We start from the raw sequence: 16,400 nt of genomic DNA on the forward strand, positions 1-16,400 counted from the left end.
GATGTTATCCATAGAAGGAAATCAAACCAAAGTTAATGCCATCATGGCAGAATAAGCCAATTGCTCCACATACACAACAGCTGACATTCTACACTAAAAGGTCGTGACATCACCAAAGCACTTGTGCCAGGCGAGGTGCACTTTGAGGCCTCGATAGCTGTGGCAGGCTCGCCGCTGGCAAGAGGTCACGGGTCAAATCCAGGTGTTACGGGTTGACGGAGGTGACCGGCAGATGCACCCACCCGTGGCCACCCACTGCCACCGCGCCGTGTTTTAGGTATGTAAATAAAAATGTAAATATATTTTATTTCTCTCATTTGAAACACGTATTGAATCAAGCACGCAATAATCTATTGATAGCTTCAAATGTAAAATACTTGCCAATGTTGATATTTTGACATTTGTTTACATTATTAGCGTCAATGTAAGTGTATGTCTTAAATTTTCTTACGCTGTTCTTTTTTATGTTTTTGTAATGAAATGGAAATATTCTCAAGGGACATTTATCGGAGTTGCAACCACAGAATGTAATGCGTCCGAGGCAATTCCCGCCGGGGGAGATGGAGTGATGAAATCACTTCACGTGCTGGCACTGGGTTGATTGTTGTGTCACAGGATCGTGGGAGGTGGCAGCCAGCTTGGGGAGGAGACCTTCATCCAGCAGTGGACTGACCACGGCCGATGTTAGATTTAGGTGAATTAAGCAAAAATAAACCCGATATCAATGGGACAATTATGTGAACAAGACGGTAAATAATAGACACAAAAATGTAGCTTATCGAACGCAAATTACAAATCCGGTGATGATTGATGGAATCGCTAAGGGTGATGAACCCTTAGTACTTTACACACACCGAATACACGGGCCGTGTTCGAGTTCTCTATACACGAGCTTTAAACTTTGTCAACAATAACTAAAAACGTGGTGAAAAGCAAGCGAAAGCATCCATCGCCGTAGCATGAGATCGATATTGCTATCCTCGCTATTCCACGTCTTCCGAGTCGTACTTGAAGTCTTCCAAGATCTCGCCGATTTTTTCCATCACCTGCATCAGCCTGCGTTTGCAGAGGGGGAACATTAAACAGCTGTTGAGATCATTAAAGAGGGACTTCAATATTTCGGACTCCCTGCGATTGGCCATCAGTACACAGCTGTACAAATTACAATGTGGATGTATCTCAAGACGCTGTACAGAAACAGTGGGTTTAATTATTTTATTGCGAGAGTCATCAAGTCGTCATAGGCAGAGGGAAAAAAATGAAGTCATGAACCTGGACTTGAACAGGGGCAAGGAGCCGACAGCACAGATGGCTGAGAGAAGGCAGAGTCCCATCAGCTAGCAGAGGAGAGTCACCCTCCCACTGAGCAAAGGGTTGTCTGGAGGCTTCGACAGAAGCCTTGGTCGATGGAGAAGAGATTCCATGGGCGGGAGTAGAGTGAGATGAGAGGTGAAAGGTAAGAGAGTGGTGGAGGGCAGAGGTAGGACACCACGTGGACGGGAGTCGAGTGAGATAAAAGGGAGAGCTTGGATAATGCAGGGAGGGAAGAGCCAGGAAATTGCATCGAATCGCGTGAGTAATAATCGATTTTTCCATGAATGCAAATGGGGCGGCGGCGGCGGCGATTCCACCTCTGAGCCACACGGACTCCTCAAGCGGTCTCAAGGGTTCTATCTCGTATTACCCTCACACCAGCCGCCAGCCTCCTCACCTCTGCCTGTAGAGGTGGACCTGATCTTCGTAGGCCTCCTCTCCCAGGTGCTCCAGCGCACTCTGTTTCGCCAGCTGAAGCTGCGCCGTCTGTGTGGGCAGAGAGACGGCCACGGGTGGGAGGAATGGGCGAGGGCTGTGGTTTAACACACGACGTTTATCGTGGTGGATGCAGAGGGCGGTGAAGTGGAAGAAGAGGCAACGGTCCACGGGATGGGAGGGAAGAGGAGCAGAGGAGGCAGTGAATGTACACAAAAGTGTAATACAAGTGGATGTATGTTGACATTCTTTTGCACCGTACGTAGACAACCGTGCCAGTATTGTCATTGGCCACGTAATGAAATTGGAACCGCTGGGGTGGCAAATTATGCCACCACAGACGGCACCGACAAGTGAAAAGTCTGGCCTGGGCACGTCACCAAGCGGCCTACCAGCTGGAGCTTTTCCTTCTCCGCGTCCTGCACGCGGGAGATGTGAGCCACCAGCTCGGCCCGCTCGGGCGACCCAACTCCAGCCGCTACCCGCAGCTCCTCCTGCACCACCAGCGCACGCCGCGAGAACTCCGCGAAGGCCTGCGTGGCGTCGTGCACCGCCTGCCGGTAACGCGGGAAGTCGTAATCGGGCGCCGATCCCAGGTACGCGTCGTGGCTCCTGCAACGACGTAAAATATTGAGACCGGTGGGACTCCTGCCTCGTGGTGGTCCACCAACCACAGCCTGGGCCCAATGATGGGAACGTCTGTGAAAGTTTGCCACTTCTTTCATTATGATCGTCGATCATCAATCCGCTGCTGGATGAAGGCTTCTCCCCCCAGCAATCAAAATCCAGCTTTTACTTTTCAAATTCCACGGGTGAATATTGTTTGCCGATTTTGAGCTCATTGTTAACAGATGTATAGTAGACACAGATGTCCATCGTGACCACGGGCCATGTGAATTAAGGGGCCATTCATTGAGTACGTACGGATGGAGGGGGGAGGTTGAACTCAAATGCGTACGCTTGCGTATGGGGGGTCTACTGACAATTATACGTACGCATAGGAAACGGGGAGGGAGGGGTTGGTGAAGCCTCGATAATAATTTGTCTACATTGGTCTTCAAATTAGTTAGATAGTCCGGCGGTAAACTATTTTTTTGCTTAAACACGTTAATATTAATTCTTGATCGTTTGTGTGTGGATTAAATATCGGCCGTTCTCTAGGATTGGGGGGGTAGGGGTGCGTCAAGCATACTTACTCAGGTGGGGGGGGAGTGTAAAAAGTACGCGTGCTTACAGGGAGGGGGGGAGGGGTCAAGTTTTGACATTTTTGCATACGTACTCAATGGATGGCGCCTAAAGGCACAGGCCATATGATATGAAGCGCAGGGCGTGTGAAATTAAACCACGGATCGTAGGTTCCCCACCCCAGTATTAATCATGGACCCGAGGATCCTGACGGGCACAACTCACTCCTCAAGGCGCTTGTAGGTGACCAAGCGGTGTGCCTGCAGCGTGAAGAACTCCTGCACCAGGTTCTGAAGACTGCGTCCCGTCTGCGACATCAGCAACACACCACATGCGCAGCAGCGCACACACACACACGCAACGCACACATGTAGCAGTAGACACGCGTAGTTGTCAAACACAGCTGCTGTCATACACCACAAACACAGACAGTACTTGCACAGCACGTGACCATTCCACCAGGTGGTAGGTTTGCCTGTACGGACTTTCATGCCAGTGCCACGAAATGCCACCGGGGTGCCACCAGGGTCAACGGATTTCACGAGGAGCCGGCAAATTCCGCAGCCGTATTTCGCACGAAAAACGACCGGCCAATACGGCGCAACCTCGCCACGAGCGGACCCACTGGGGCGCACGTTGCATTTCCAATAGGAGACGTTTCAGGCCACGGCCCTCCTTTATAGCAAACGCGCCTGCAGCGAAGGAAATTACACTTCTTTACAGCACATCATTATGCTGCAGGCACACACATTCAAGGGTGGTTCGGGCTGTTAGCCTGAACCACCCTTGAACGCCGGTGTCATTGATAAACTTCGGTGAGCTTTTGTGCTTGTGCCGCACTACCAACAACGCATCGCCAAGTAACTTGCGAACGTGCGTGCGCAGGTATCTCGGTGGACAAATGTTTCAGTTCGGGGTCGTTCATTTCAGTAATTTTTTGCGTTATCGATAATCGCATACAACTACAAATAATTGTTTTTAAACAATCGCATTCTCAGCTCACCTCACTCATCAAAATGCCTAACAATAAGTCCAGCCGTGTGTGTGCACGTTTGTTGACGTGGCGCTAGACACCCACCCCCTCGTGTGCCGTGCCGGCCTTCATAAGTGCTGCTCGCTAACAAATGTGTTGGATACTTAGAGGTGTAACAATGCATCAAAACGACAATTTCAATTGATAAAGCTCATGATACGAGCACTGAACTGCATTTGTTGCAAAAAACGTATCAGTTGTAATGTTGCATGAAAAGCATTAACATGACACTCGCAGCCGCTACGTTCAATTTAATCTGTATGAAATAAGATTGTAGCATCGTGCCCCTGAATTGCGACGATGCATCTAATCGCTGCGGGAGGTGAATCGTCAACAGCTGTAAAGGGCACCGATTCAGAGGTCGGTGAAGAAGGCAATTTCCACTGACATACATATTTTCCACAAATTCGGCCGTAGATTTGTCTGGCGAACTACAATTTCTGACAGCGCACGAATCGAGCCTGAAAGATTTTTTTTTTTAAACCAGAAGTTTTGAAGGTTGGTCCAAAAAAAATTACACTTTCCACGTATTTCTAGCGGGTGGGATTTGCAAATTTGTTTCGTGGCTGAAAAAGGACATTCATGCGGCGCAAAAACATATGAATGCGGATATCCTGCGGCTCCATTTGATCAAATCTGGTAGTGACGTTCAAGAATGTTAATTTTTATGCGTTGTCGCTTTAAGATGTTCCGTGTTCAAATTTTGTTTGTTGCGGTTGCAGCCGACTTAAGAGCCGCATGGCTCACTGGGCTATACCTAATAAATGAAACTTGAAAGAACGAGCCACCAACGACACCGACCTTATTCCCGGTTTATTTAAAAAAAGAGACAGAAAACATTCTCATGAGGTGGTAAGTGTCACGCGTACCGCTACCGCATGTGGTTGTTAAACAGAGTAGAGGTAAATCTCGTTGCTCTAACACGCTACTTGCTAAGACTACGGTAAATCAGTAAAAATGCCCAACAAAGGTGTTGAAGATTCCATTGGTTTTGAAAATTATTTTTGTAAAAATGAACATTTAAAAAAAAAAAACAGCACTACTTTTGGCGACGATGGAATACTCTAAATGCCTCCCCAATATATTTCCCAACACATATATATTTTTTTTATCGATTGAGCGATGACCTGAGGTAGGCAACACGTTGCAAATGACACTGCCGTATGGGACCCTGGTCACAAGTGGCTACGTGATGCTGGCAACGCCTTTTAACGCCACGAAATCCCGGCCGTGGTTCTGCTTTGATGCAAATCTATGGGAGAATACGGAAACTGTTATGCTATTTACGCTCCTATCAACGACTACATGTTAAATATTGTAACGGGACAATAATAAAACGTTAATTCGAGGAGGAAAACAATTGGAGGTGTCACTTTGAGTATCCCTTGTAACAAAGTTGCACCACACAACTACAAACCCAACACACCTTGTGTTTACATTCCAGTGGTCAATGTGTGAGAAGACTCTACACCCATCTTTGGGGAAAATGGGAGGGCCTTTGCACTTCTGTGAATTTTGTAGAACGGCGAGCAACACAAAGTTTAAGATTAAAATATTCCAAGATTTGTTCCGCAGCACATGCTCGTGAAACAAGGCCACCGCGTACATGCGATGAAAAAACAACGCTTGTGAGACGCCAAAGAAACGCAAGAGTGCCTTAGCGTGAAAACGAAATGCAAAGTCGCCAAGGGGGAAGACAAACCCGAGGCAGAATCGGTGAGGAGTCCGATTAGAATGCTGGGTGGTGAATGTGGGACAGACACCCACCAAAAATTAAAGATACAACCTGGATTTACAGAGCGTTTAAATACGACCGAATCTCAGGCTGCTGTATGGACGAAGTGGCCATTATTATTTATGAAGAGAGGCGGTCAGTCAATTGGCGGCGGAGAAGAGGTAGGTCTTCAGCCTGGACTTGAACTTCAGCCTGGCAGGGAGTCGACAGGACAGTTCGCCATCATCACTGGGTGGCTGGGAAGAGAAGGGATGGGAATGAGCGACCGTCCGATGAGTGAAGATCGACTTAAATAAGGGCGGCTTCGTTACGGTAGGCAGCACGTCGATCTCCTGATGGCCAGTGATTGGCGCTGCAGCCTCCTAGCAGCACACATCGACATTCTTGAGCAGGTCGACGATGCCATCCTTGGTGAGAAACATCGTCTCGCCGTCGCGCGTGCGCAAAACCTCGAACTCGCCGCCCGCCTCCAGGGTCCTCTTGCCCACCACCACCACGTACGGCAGCCCCATCTTGTCGGCCTCCTTCAGCCGCTTGCCCAGGGTCAGCTGACCGCGGTCGTCCAGGAGCATGTCGCGACGCAGGCGGGGGAAGAGCTCGTCGAGCGTGTCGTAGAGATCTTCGGCCATTCGTATGCCGGCCACCTCCTCCTTGCTGCCCCACTTGGGGGTGAGGATGCACACCTGGGTGGGAGGGGGGGGGCAGTGAAGAGGGCAGCATTATGGGAATGCATGCTCAGTGGAAGTTTGGAGAAATACAACAACTTGCATTGATATCGCCCCCACAATGTAATGTCTCGTTTAAGGAGTTTTATTAGCCTAGGCAGACTCGCTTGGTGGCAGCTGTCCCTATGTGGTGCAAGGTGAACACATCAACAACCCATAAGGGGTATTGGTCTGCCAGTACGGATTAATGTTGCTCATGGTACGTGTGGCCTACATCTTTGAAAAACGCTGCGTGGGTCTTTAACAATCCGCTGTGATGGAGATAGTGCAGTATTAACGGGGGCAGCCGTTCGGGCTCCGACCGCAAGACACATGCTACTGCTCGGCCACGTTACCACAGGAGGAACAAGGAAAAACAATATCATCACGACGGATCAACTAACAGACTCGCGAAGAACTCGCCACCCGTCACCGTACCTGGTAGGGCGCGACGGGCCCAGGCCACCGAACGCTGTCAGCCGTGGACAGCACCTCCACGGCAGCCGCTAGGATGCGTGTTATGCCCAGGCCGTAGCAGCCCATCTCCATGGTGACGCTCTTGTTGTCGTCGTCGCAGAACTTTGCGCCAAACACCTCCGAGTAGCGCGTGCCCAGGTAGAACGTGTGGCCGACCTCGATGCCCTTCGACGCCACCATCCGCCCGCTGCACTTGGGGCAGCGGCACATGTAGCTGCCGGTCCCGCCGATTGTGTGCGTCATGTCGGTGCCGACCTTGTCCGCCGATCCGTCAATGTGAGACACGACCGTGTCGGCCGGCACGGAGAACGCCTCCATCATCTCCTCGTTGATGGAAAACCCGCAGCGGCAGCAGCTCAGCAGCTGGTCCTCGCCCACGTCGGCCATGAGGTGGAACTCGTGCGAAGCCTTCCCGCCGATGGCGCCCGTGGACGCCTCGACGGTGGTGATGGGCAGGCCGAGGCGCGCGAAGACGCGGCGGTACGAGGCGAACACCTCGCCGTAGGTCTGCCGCGCCGCCCGCTCCGAAACGTCGAACGTGTAGAGGTCCTTCATGAGGAACTCGCGGCCGCGCAGGAGGCCGTGGCAGGGCCGAGGCTCGTCGCGGAACTTCTGCGTCACCTGGTAGAGGCGCAGCGGCAGCTGGCGGTAGGACGCGACGCCCTGCGCCGCTAGCAGCCGCGTCACCGCCTCCTCGTGAGTGGGGCCCAGGCAGAGGTCGGCGCCCGTGCGATCGCGCAGGCGGAACAGCTCGCTGCCCATGAGGTCCCAGCGGCCGCTGGCGCGCCACGCCTCAGCCATCGTCAGGCATGGCATGCTGATCTGCGTGGGGGGGGGCAATGCCGGTCGTTAGGGGGGGGTGAGGAGCAATAAGCGAATTGAGCAAGCGGCTCAGAGGGATACTGGGTTATTCTAGCATATCAAAGAAAGAGTGAGTGATTTCCTGCTCAAATGAGCATTATGGCAGTGTTCATCTCCCGTTAACCTGAACAAGTGGGAGAAATTCCAGAATTACCACTGTTGACTTCCCCATAAAGCGGTGTTCAGTTTATAGAGCCTTGAAAAGGCTACATTCATCAACAACGGCAAAAATAGATTCGAGAATCGGATCACGAGAGGGATAATATAATCGCTCTGACAGGCACGGCCACTCTTCCTGCTTCTTGACCAAAGGATGGTTTTGATCTTTCTTGTTAAATAAACTCTCGTGTATGTCGGTTTTGAGCACAAAAATAAATAGTTTTCAACACTTTATTGCACATATTTTTTTTTACATGTAGATTTGGCAGCCAATATTAGGATTCACAACAGATTTTTTTGGTTTAAGCCACTTAGCAATCTGGCCAGATTTGTCAGGTGATAGGATTTCACAAGAAGAATTTGGCTAGATTACAAGGTGACCTGATACAAAAAGATCTATTGTAAAAAAAATTCTGACAGTTCCATGTGCATGCCTGGTGGATTTATAGTATTATGCTCTGCAAACACGCCCCTCACCCACAAAGACACAGGACACCGCGCGTGGACGTTACCTTATGCCCGTTGATGGAGACCATCTCCTGGTCGATGAGGCTCACCAGCTTCTCCACGGCTCGCACCGTCCTCGGCAGGAGGTGGTAGCAGCCTGGCGCGGCCGGCTGGATCAGGCCAGTCTGCACCATCAGCCTCTGGCTCTTGCACGGCTGCTTGCTGTCCGAGTGGCCCTGCGTGCCGGCACCACCGGTGCCACCGTCCGACGCTGCCGGCTCCGTGGTGTCCACCGCGACGATGTTGGGATGGAAGAGGCGTGACACCAACTGCCTCTGGACACGTTCCCTCTGCCTGCCCGTAGCGGCGTTCTTGTGGCTGCTCCTGCCGATGCTGGGAAGCATCGGGCGCCTTCTTGGGTGCAGAGTCAGCAATTTGCTCAACAGCTTCATGATGATATCTTCTCCGTTCCTCTTTTATATCTTGCCACAATATCTTCACCCTTCTTTTTAGTTCTTCGATTATCTGGGGGGGAGGGGGTCTCAACACTGGAGGCAACCGATTATAATAAGAACTAAAAGGGGTAAAAAAAAGTCAAGGTGGAGCCCTGCGATTACTTGCAGAGGCCACTGCTAGCCGAAAGGCCTTCGCCAGAAGGATAACTTTTTCCGACTCTTCCAAGCTGGCTCGGCTTCTCGGAAGAGTTCAGAGTACTCACACTTTACCCGACCACACACGACCTGCTTGCCCACTGCCTGTGGCGAACCCATTTATACTGCTGGGTGGACAGGAGTGCAAGTGGGGGTGGGGATGTCAGAAGCTTACATCATTGTTTCAACTGCTGGGCATACACAGAGGGGGGAAAAAGGCCACACTGCCTCACGTGTTGTGTGGCCGGAATAAGGAGAGGCCGGCACCATGTGGTCTATGTAAACGCTGCTCTGTTGACCACCCACGCGTGTCACCCACAGATGGTTAAACAAAGGATTGTGTTTTAATGCCCTGACCTTATATGGGTAAGTAGAAGGAAGCGGATTTCAAAAATGCAGCGCCAATACTCAAGACAATGCCATGGTGTGAATGAAAACAAATTTAACGTGAAGAAAAAGGCGATGCAATGGTTTTTGGAATGCATGTGATACACGTGAAACCTGTTTAACACGTAGGCTTTCGCGACCAATATTATCCATGAGGTTTTTTTTGGGTCAGATCGCGTAAATATAAACAAACGAATTGGCATGTTTTGTTCACGTGACAAACCTTACTATTTGGCTGTGTTGGGTGGTGGCGGCTGTAACGACACATTTATATTTACGCGATCTAAACCCCAAAGAAATACTCTACTATGGACATGAAACCTGATTTACATGTGAAAAAACGATTCCTTTTCATCGGAACGTTGGCTATCTGCCATCTCACCAAGATGCGAATGTGGCTTTGATACTACATGCCACAAAACATGCCCCAACTTTGTTATTATAGCCTCTGCTAGGTGTGCCCAAACGTCAAGGTTTAGCGCTTGATCCCATCAGATAGCAGAAGCTAAAGAAGGCTAAATCTGGAAAGTGTTTGGATGTGCGACTTCTGTGGGGTTGCATCATGCGCAGCAAAGTTCATGTATAAAAAAAAATCAATTGTTGTGCTGTCCCTCTATGCGCCCACATCTGTGCTGCTCACCTTCACCAACCCGCACTGACCAGCATGGTCGGGAATGGTCAAATAACCCCCATCACACTCTTCATGGCATGAAGAGGCCCTCATCCAGCAGTGGATTGACAAACTGACCGTACAGGCACACACATGGCCGGACTTTCCGATGCTCTGTTTAAGTGTTACGCGTTAAAGGGTTCGACTTAGGAGCGCCGTGCATTTGACCTAATTCAGTACGACCTTAACGCTTAAACACCGTATGGTTGTACAATATAGATTACTCAAATCACGGTTTGAGCACAGACCCATAATGCTAAACGTCAAGTAACAAACAGCACTATTGAAGCCGTAATACGTTCTGATATTTGGCTGGGGTCTATAACTTTAAGGGCGTTGGGAGCATACTTTGCTTTATAACTAACCTCTTTAAATGTTGGTGGATGTTTAACTGTTGTTCTGCGGGTTGCGTCACAAAAAGTGAGACCCCCCCCTCAAATATGACGTCACAAAGCTCTGCCCACCCGTCAAAAAAATAAAACATGATTCAAATCGCTTTAAACTATTGTCATTGTAGTGCGTATTTAATGTGGCGCTGCACTCTGATGTTGTAGGAGAAAACATTTATTAAAAAGTCTATTCAATTAAGTAGAACGTGTTGTCTATATTTATTTAAAGTTGCGCATTTTATGTGACGTCACACATCGTCACAAATGTCTGACCCCCCTCCCCCCCAGGTGCGTGACGTCATTTATGGATGGCCCCACACGGGTTAAAAACGCTAATTCGGTACAAAGAATGCGACGCCGATGTTCATAGCGGGCCGGGGAGATGGAGTGATGGAACCGGCTTGTAAGCTGGTACGAGACGGATTAACACATCGAAAGCCGGGGGACTAGGCCTCGGCAAGGTAAGGTCATTTACCTTTTTTTTACCGAGTAAAAGGGTAAAGGTGTCGCTACATGCCAAGGGGTAAGCTTAAGAGTAGGGTAAAGGTAGCTCGGAAGAAATACCCGTTAGGGTAAAGGTAGCGCGAAGTATTAACCCGGTAAATACGGTGCCTTGCTTACCGCTAAAAGCTCCGTGGCGCAGTCCGTGGCCTCCATCTAATAAGTAATATTTTTTTTTACTTTTTTAAAAACACGCTTTAATGAAATGTACCGTGCTAGTAATGGAAAAAGTCCACGACTCCAGGAAGTGACCCCGAAGCTTGCCACAACGTAAGGGGGCCGTGGCCAATGACAGCCAACGTCAGTTGAGCGTGGACAATTAGACCCAAGCCGAAACATAACATATACAAAAGATCGTTTAAAAATATATTTTTATGATAGAATATAGTAGTCATCAGTAAGACATAAGTATACCACGTTTGCAGTCGATACCACATTGGGAAGTGGGTTAAAATTGAGTTACAAGATTTGAGGATACAACAACAACAGAGTGAGTTAAAATAAAACGTGTAATAATTGGAATAATCGAGAGTATTCTATAGATGAATAAAGCGCTCTACCTAGCGTTTACCTGTTATAAACCTTTTTCATGTGTAGTACCCCAGTAATTACCCTGTAATCGGGTAATTTGTATGGGGTAAGGGTAAAAGGTAGGGTAAAGGTAGGCTCGTTGTTTTTAACCTTTTACCTTACCTGCTAAAGGGTAAAAGGTAGGGTAGAGTGATTGTATTGTGGTAAGGTAAAAGGTAGGGTAAAGGTAGGCTCGTTGTTTTTAACCTTTTACCTTACCTGCTAAAGGGTAGAAGGTAGGGTAGAGTGATTGTATTGTGGTAAGGTAAAAGGTAGGGTAAAGGTAGGCTCGTTGCTTTTTACCTTTTACCTTGCCGAGGCCTACCGGGGACCTTCGGGAGGCTTTCATCCAGCAGTAGATTGACCATGGATGATCGTTAAGAGAGCTAATAAGCGGCACAGCTCTGCGACACGCGTTTTCGGGTCGTGCCGCGTTTTGTTCCGCGTTATGTCCGACGTTTCGCTCCGAGTGCTAGGAGATTCACGTTACACCGCGGGACCCCGTAGCCTTCATCCAACAGTGGATTGATTGATTGACCGTGACCGATGACTACAATGTTAATTTTATATATACAAACTATGCTAAACGGCGTCGCTCGTAACATTGTACATTTGTGAATATTTCATTATTGTGGGGGTAGGGGAGGTAATGCCAGCGGAAACAATGGGGGCAAATTAATTAATTACTTGAATTATCTCAAAAGATCGGTAACGAGGCTACAGTTAACACACGGTGTACTATAACGTAATGAGAACGTGTTTTTTTTGGTAGGCAGGTAAAACGTTCTTATAAAGGTTACATAATTAATAATAAGCACTAGCTTATGCAAGTGAAAGTCAATCCTAAAGTTCACTGTTGGATTACAAAGGACACTTTCAAGGTTTTCACACACACAATTAACATTTCATCCTGAAGTGGATGGATTTTTATTTTAAATCAGTTGCTGAGCACCGGTCCATAAACTCAAAACACCAGTAGCCAGCAACAAACAGCACCATCGAAGTTGCGATAGATTACAGTTCATACGGTACCTGGAATTGGGCAAGGTTATTCAATCTAGGGGACAGACGATGGATGTACTACTGATCTATTATTATTATAAACACGTCACAAACAAACACTAACATTTCTATAAATTCAACCACAATACACTTTGTAAGATTTAAAAAAAAATGGTTCGGTCTCGGTGAACCCGACCGCTCTGGGCTAGACGGTCTGCCGGGAAAAGGCGCGCCACCTCCCGCATAGCTACAAGCACCACAACGGTGGCACCGAGAGTTACTAGTGCGGCCTACAACACGTACCTCAAAAAATTAGCTTATTTTTTTAAAAACACACACACATTTAAATCGATTAATTGACAGCTGCGAGTCAGCAACCGCTTTCGATTTCGTTCCATGAGCTAAGTTGAGTGTTATATTTGTGACGTTAATCCGTGTAATTTCTTACCATGGTAGAGCGCACAGGAGCTTGCAGAGAGCGAGCGTGGAAGAAGCGAAACGCCCCTCAGCGGCGACACGAGGTCAAGGAAATTCGATCCGATGAATGATCAATTGAATTATTAATAATCGATTTATAAACTAGATTAATAAATATCTGTCACAGCCTCGAGTCACTTAGGGGCCGTCCATAAATGACGTCACGCGATTTTGGAGGATTTTTTAACCTCCCCCCCTCCCGTCACAAAAAGTCAGATCCCCCCCCTCAAATATGACGTCACAAAGCTCAGCCCCCCCCCCGCAAAAAAATAAAACACGTTTCAAGTCTTGATTTAAAGCTTTCGTGACTGCAGTAATTCATATTCTTAGTTTTTTCGGTAAAGTCACGTTGAAGAGAAACAACAAAATAATAAAATATATATAAAACAATAAAAAATTCTCACGACGTTTCGACCATAACTCAAACGGTCATCTTCAGATGATTTTTTATTGTTTTATATATTTTATTATTTTGTTGTTTCTCTTCAACGTGACTTTACCGAAAAAACTAAGAATACGTTTCAAGTCGCTTTAAACTATTGTCATTGTAGTGCGTATTTAATGTGCCGCTGCACTCTGATGTTGTAGGAGAAAACATTTATTAAAAAGTCGATTTAATTAAGTAGAACGTGTTGTCTATATTTATTTAAAGTTGCGCATTTTGATGTGACGTCACATTTCTCACCCCCCCCCCCCTCCTCGTCACACATCGTCACAAATGTCTGACCCCCCCCCCCCCTAGGTGCGTGACGTCATTTATGGACGGCTCCTTATACGGTACTGTACTGAATGATCGATGAGTCGCATATCCTGTCTATCCATACGGTTTGCTCCGTATTCTTGTACAGGGTAATTGAGTTTTCAGGTCCATACGGCGTACAGCCGTTTCAATACCGACAACAACAAAAAATGATATTAAAATATAATTTCATTGTATTTCTACATACGTGACTTTACCGAAAAAAACAATGAGTAATTGTATGCAGTCACGAAAGCTTTAATACTTTATTAAAAATACGTCTTTGTGTTTCTCCCTTGTGATGGAGGCTTTGTAGGACGAACGTTCAGATGTACAAGGGCAACGGTGGTGACCAATAAGGTCTGAATTAATGACTCCAATTTAACAGAACAGTCTTGGTGTTGGCTGCTCTGGTTTTTTTTGTATATGCATTATTTCTACGTACTATTGCTTCTTAAACGCGTGATACATTTACCCGGCCTTTTTTTGACGCTGCTCTGGGCCGTTAACACGCCTCGTGGTTTAATTTAGACTAGTCGGCTAATCGATAACGATGTCCGTGGCTTTATTCGACTAGAACATACAGCCAAAAATCTGCTGTCCCTGTCTGGGGAGGTGGGGGGACTGATCAACCCTAGCACATGGGCGAGAAGCCGTGCATGTGTGACGAGTGCAGCAAGACGTTTTTCTAGCGCTCGGCCTACAAGTATTTATATTTTTTTCTTTTCCGCTTGTGAGTTAATCTGTGTTTACCCCGGATATTTTAGAGATGGCAATTCACCTGCTGTGTATCCTACTGCTGTCCCTCCCGGCCATATCTAGTGCCACACTTCGTGAACACAAAGCAGACCTTAAACACGGTAGGACCAACACCTCGGCCGTGGCAGATCACTGTTATAATTCAGTAGGCTCACATGACATTAACTTCTCCAAGACAGAGGTTCTTTGCAAGCCATCTGGCTACCATGAGAGATTCGTTCATGAGGCTATCCACATATGCAAACACAGAGACAATTTCAACCGAGAAGATGGATTCTGGCTTAGCAATCATTGGAAGGATTTGATAAACCATTTCGGGTTTTAATTGATTGTTCACGCTTACGGTGGCTTTCAGACAGCATACATTAATTTTTCATCTCCCCCCTCATCTTTTCCGAACATAGATGGACTCATCCATCTAAACAAACTGTCAAATCGCTATCCGTGGTGCTAACGTAAAAAAAATACAAACCGCCACTTCTTTCAAATGTTCTTGCCGTTGGTTTTCACACCTGATGATGACTGCTTGTGTTGCAGTCGAAACGTCGTGATAATTTTATTGTTATATATATCTTATTATTTTATTGTTTCCCTTCAACGTGACTTTACCGAAAGAACCAAGAAAATGGAAACATTCCTATGTCCGTCCACTTCACAAAGAGGGCCCTAAAGATGATCCCAATAACTACCGACCTATCTCAATTTTGTCCCCATTGAGGAAAATTTTTGAAAAATGATTGAACTACCAAATTAGTAGTTTCCTGTCCACCAACAATCTACTACATCTAAAACAATCTGGGTTCCGAAAAAAATACAGCACCACATCTGCTGCATTAGACTCTTTGAATCACATTTACAGAAGCCTTGAAAATAAGCAGTACTTTGCCTGTCTTTTTCTTGACCTGTCTTTTTCTTGACCTGTCCAAAGCTTTTGATACAGTAGACCACAATATCCTGCTTAGTAAGCTAAGTTGCCTCGGTTTTTCCGAAAACACAGCAAAATGGTTAAAAAAATTACCTATTTCTCGCACACAAACTGTATTCACAGATGGTTGGAGGTCAAACAGTGTTAAGATAACAAAAGGGGTTCCACAGGGTTCCATCCTCGGCCCCTCTTGTTCTCTCTTTATGTCAATGACTTGGGCACTGACCTGGATCATTCCAGGGTAAATCTTTTTGCAGATGACACGATACTGATTACTGTTGGCCGCTCTCCGGATGACGTGATTGCTAAGCTCCAGGGTGATTTCAACAAACTACAACATCAGCTAGTTGCTCTTGAACTAGTCCTGAATACCTCCAAAACCAAGGTGCTATGCTTCTCACCGGGACTAAAGCAGGAAGTTATTTTTCCCCAATTACATTCCTTAAATAATTATCAAATAGAGCAAGTCAAGATCTATAAGTATTTTGGGGTCATCCTGGATTCAAAACTGAATTTTGAAGATCACATTGATTATATTGGTAAAAAGACAAAAAAATGGTTTTCTGTATCGACACAAGCACTGCTTCCCCCCTATGTTCCGTTTGGAATTGATAAAAGCTACCATACTGCCTCTACTTGATTACTGTGATATCGTGTATAAATCAGCCCCAAGTAATGTACTGAAGAAGCTTGATTCCATCTATCACTCGGCCTTAAGATTTGCATTGAACTGCCCATATAGAACTCACCACTGTGATCTCTACATTGGGTCAAACTTAACATCTCTTAATGTTCGACGGCTTGTGCACCAGATCTTATTTATTCACGATGTACTTACGGAAAAATCCGCATACTACCTGCTGGATCACCTCTCTGTTTTAAAGAACAAATTTGACCTCAGGTCTTCGCTCATTTACCAGCTTCACATTCCCTATTGCCGTACAAAAACCGGAGGATGGGCCTTTGCTATTGATGCCCCCA

General features: G+C 47.0%; 2 protein-coding genes across 2 annotated transcripts; both read right to left on the minus strand.

The window, feature by feature from the left end:
* Positions 1-983: 983 nt before the first annotated feature.
* Positions 984-3,251, minus strand: REX1BD (required for excision 1-B domain containing). The gene is made up of 4 exons (XM_032970676.2): positions 3,160-3,251; positions 2,142-2,361; positions 1,712-1,800; positions 984-1,056 (listed from the first exon to the last, which is right to left on the minus strand). Exons 1-4 carry the CDS (start codon positions 3,249-3,251, stop codon positions 984-986), a joined length of 474 nt encoding a protein of 157 aa, XP_032826567.2.
* A 1,516-nt stretch (positions 3,252-4,767) lies between these two features.
* Positions 4,768-13,168, minus strand: PARS2 (prolyl-tRNA synthetase 2, mitochondrial). Its single transcript, XM_032970932.2, has 4 exons — positions 12,968-13,168; positions 8,416-8,898; positions 6,845-7,705; positions 4,768-6,385 (listed from the first exon to the last, which is right to left on the minus strand). Exons 2-4 carry the CDS (start codon positions 8,800-8,802, stop codon positions 6,065-6,067), a joined length of 1,569 nt encoding a protein of 522 aa, XP_032826823.2. The 5' UTR covers positions 8,803-8,898; positions 12,968-13,168; the 3' UTR covers positions 4,768-6,064.
* Positions 13,169-16,400: the final 3,232 nt, after the last annotated feature.

The sequence above is a fragment of the Petromyzon marinus genome, chromosome 44, assembly GCF_048934315.1.
Source record: "Petromyzon marinus isolate PM22_M1 ecotype Great Lakes invasive population chromosome 44, UKy_Petmar_22M1.pri1.0, whole genome shotgun sequence".
Classification (NCBI taxonomy): Eukaryota; Metazoa; Chordata; class Hyperoartia; order Petromyzontiformes; family Petromyzontidae; genus Petromyzon; species Petromyzon marinus.

What these genes read in the sequence shown, in the direction of transcription:
- REX1BD (XM_032970676.2), bottom strand. Translation starts at nt 3,251, where the DNA reads ATGTCGCAGACGGGACGCAGTCTTCAGAACCTGGTGCAGGAGTTCTTC. An exon ending in ACCTACAAGCGCCTTGAGGA is followed by an intron (nt 2,362 to 3,159) that starts GTGAGTTGTGCC and finishes ACGTCGTTGCAG; the next exon opens with GAGCCACGACGCGTACCTGG. An exon ending in AGAAGGAAAAGCTCCAGCTG is followed by an intron (nt 1,801 to 2,141) that starts GTAGGCCGCTTG and finishes CTGCCCACACAG; the next exon opens with ACGGCGCAGCTTCAGCTGGC.
- PARS2 (XM_032970932.2), bottom strand. Translation starts at nt 8,802, where the DNA reads ATGAAGCTGTTGAGCAAATTGCTGACTCTGCACCCAAGAAGGCGCCCG. An exon ending in TCTCCATCAACGGGCATAAG is followed by an intron (nt 7,706 to 8,415) that starts GTAACGTCCACG and finishes CCCCCCACGCAG; the next exon opens with ATCAGCATGCCATGCCTGAC. An exon ending in GGCCCGTCGCGCCCTACCAG is followed by an intron (nt 6,386 to 6,844) that starts GTACGGTGACGG and finishes CCTCCCACCCAG; the next exon opens with GTGTGCATCCTCACCCCCAA.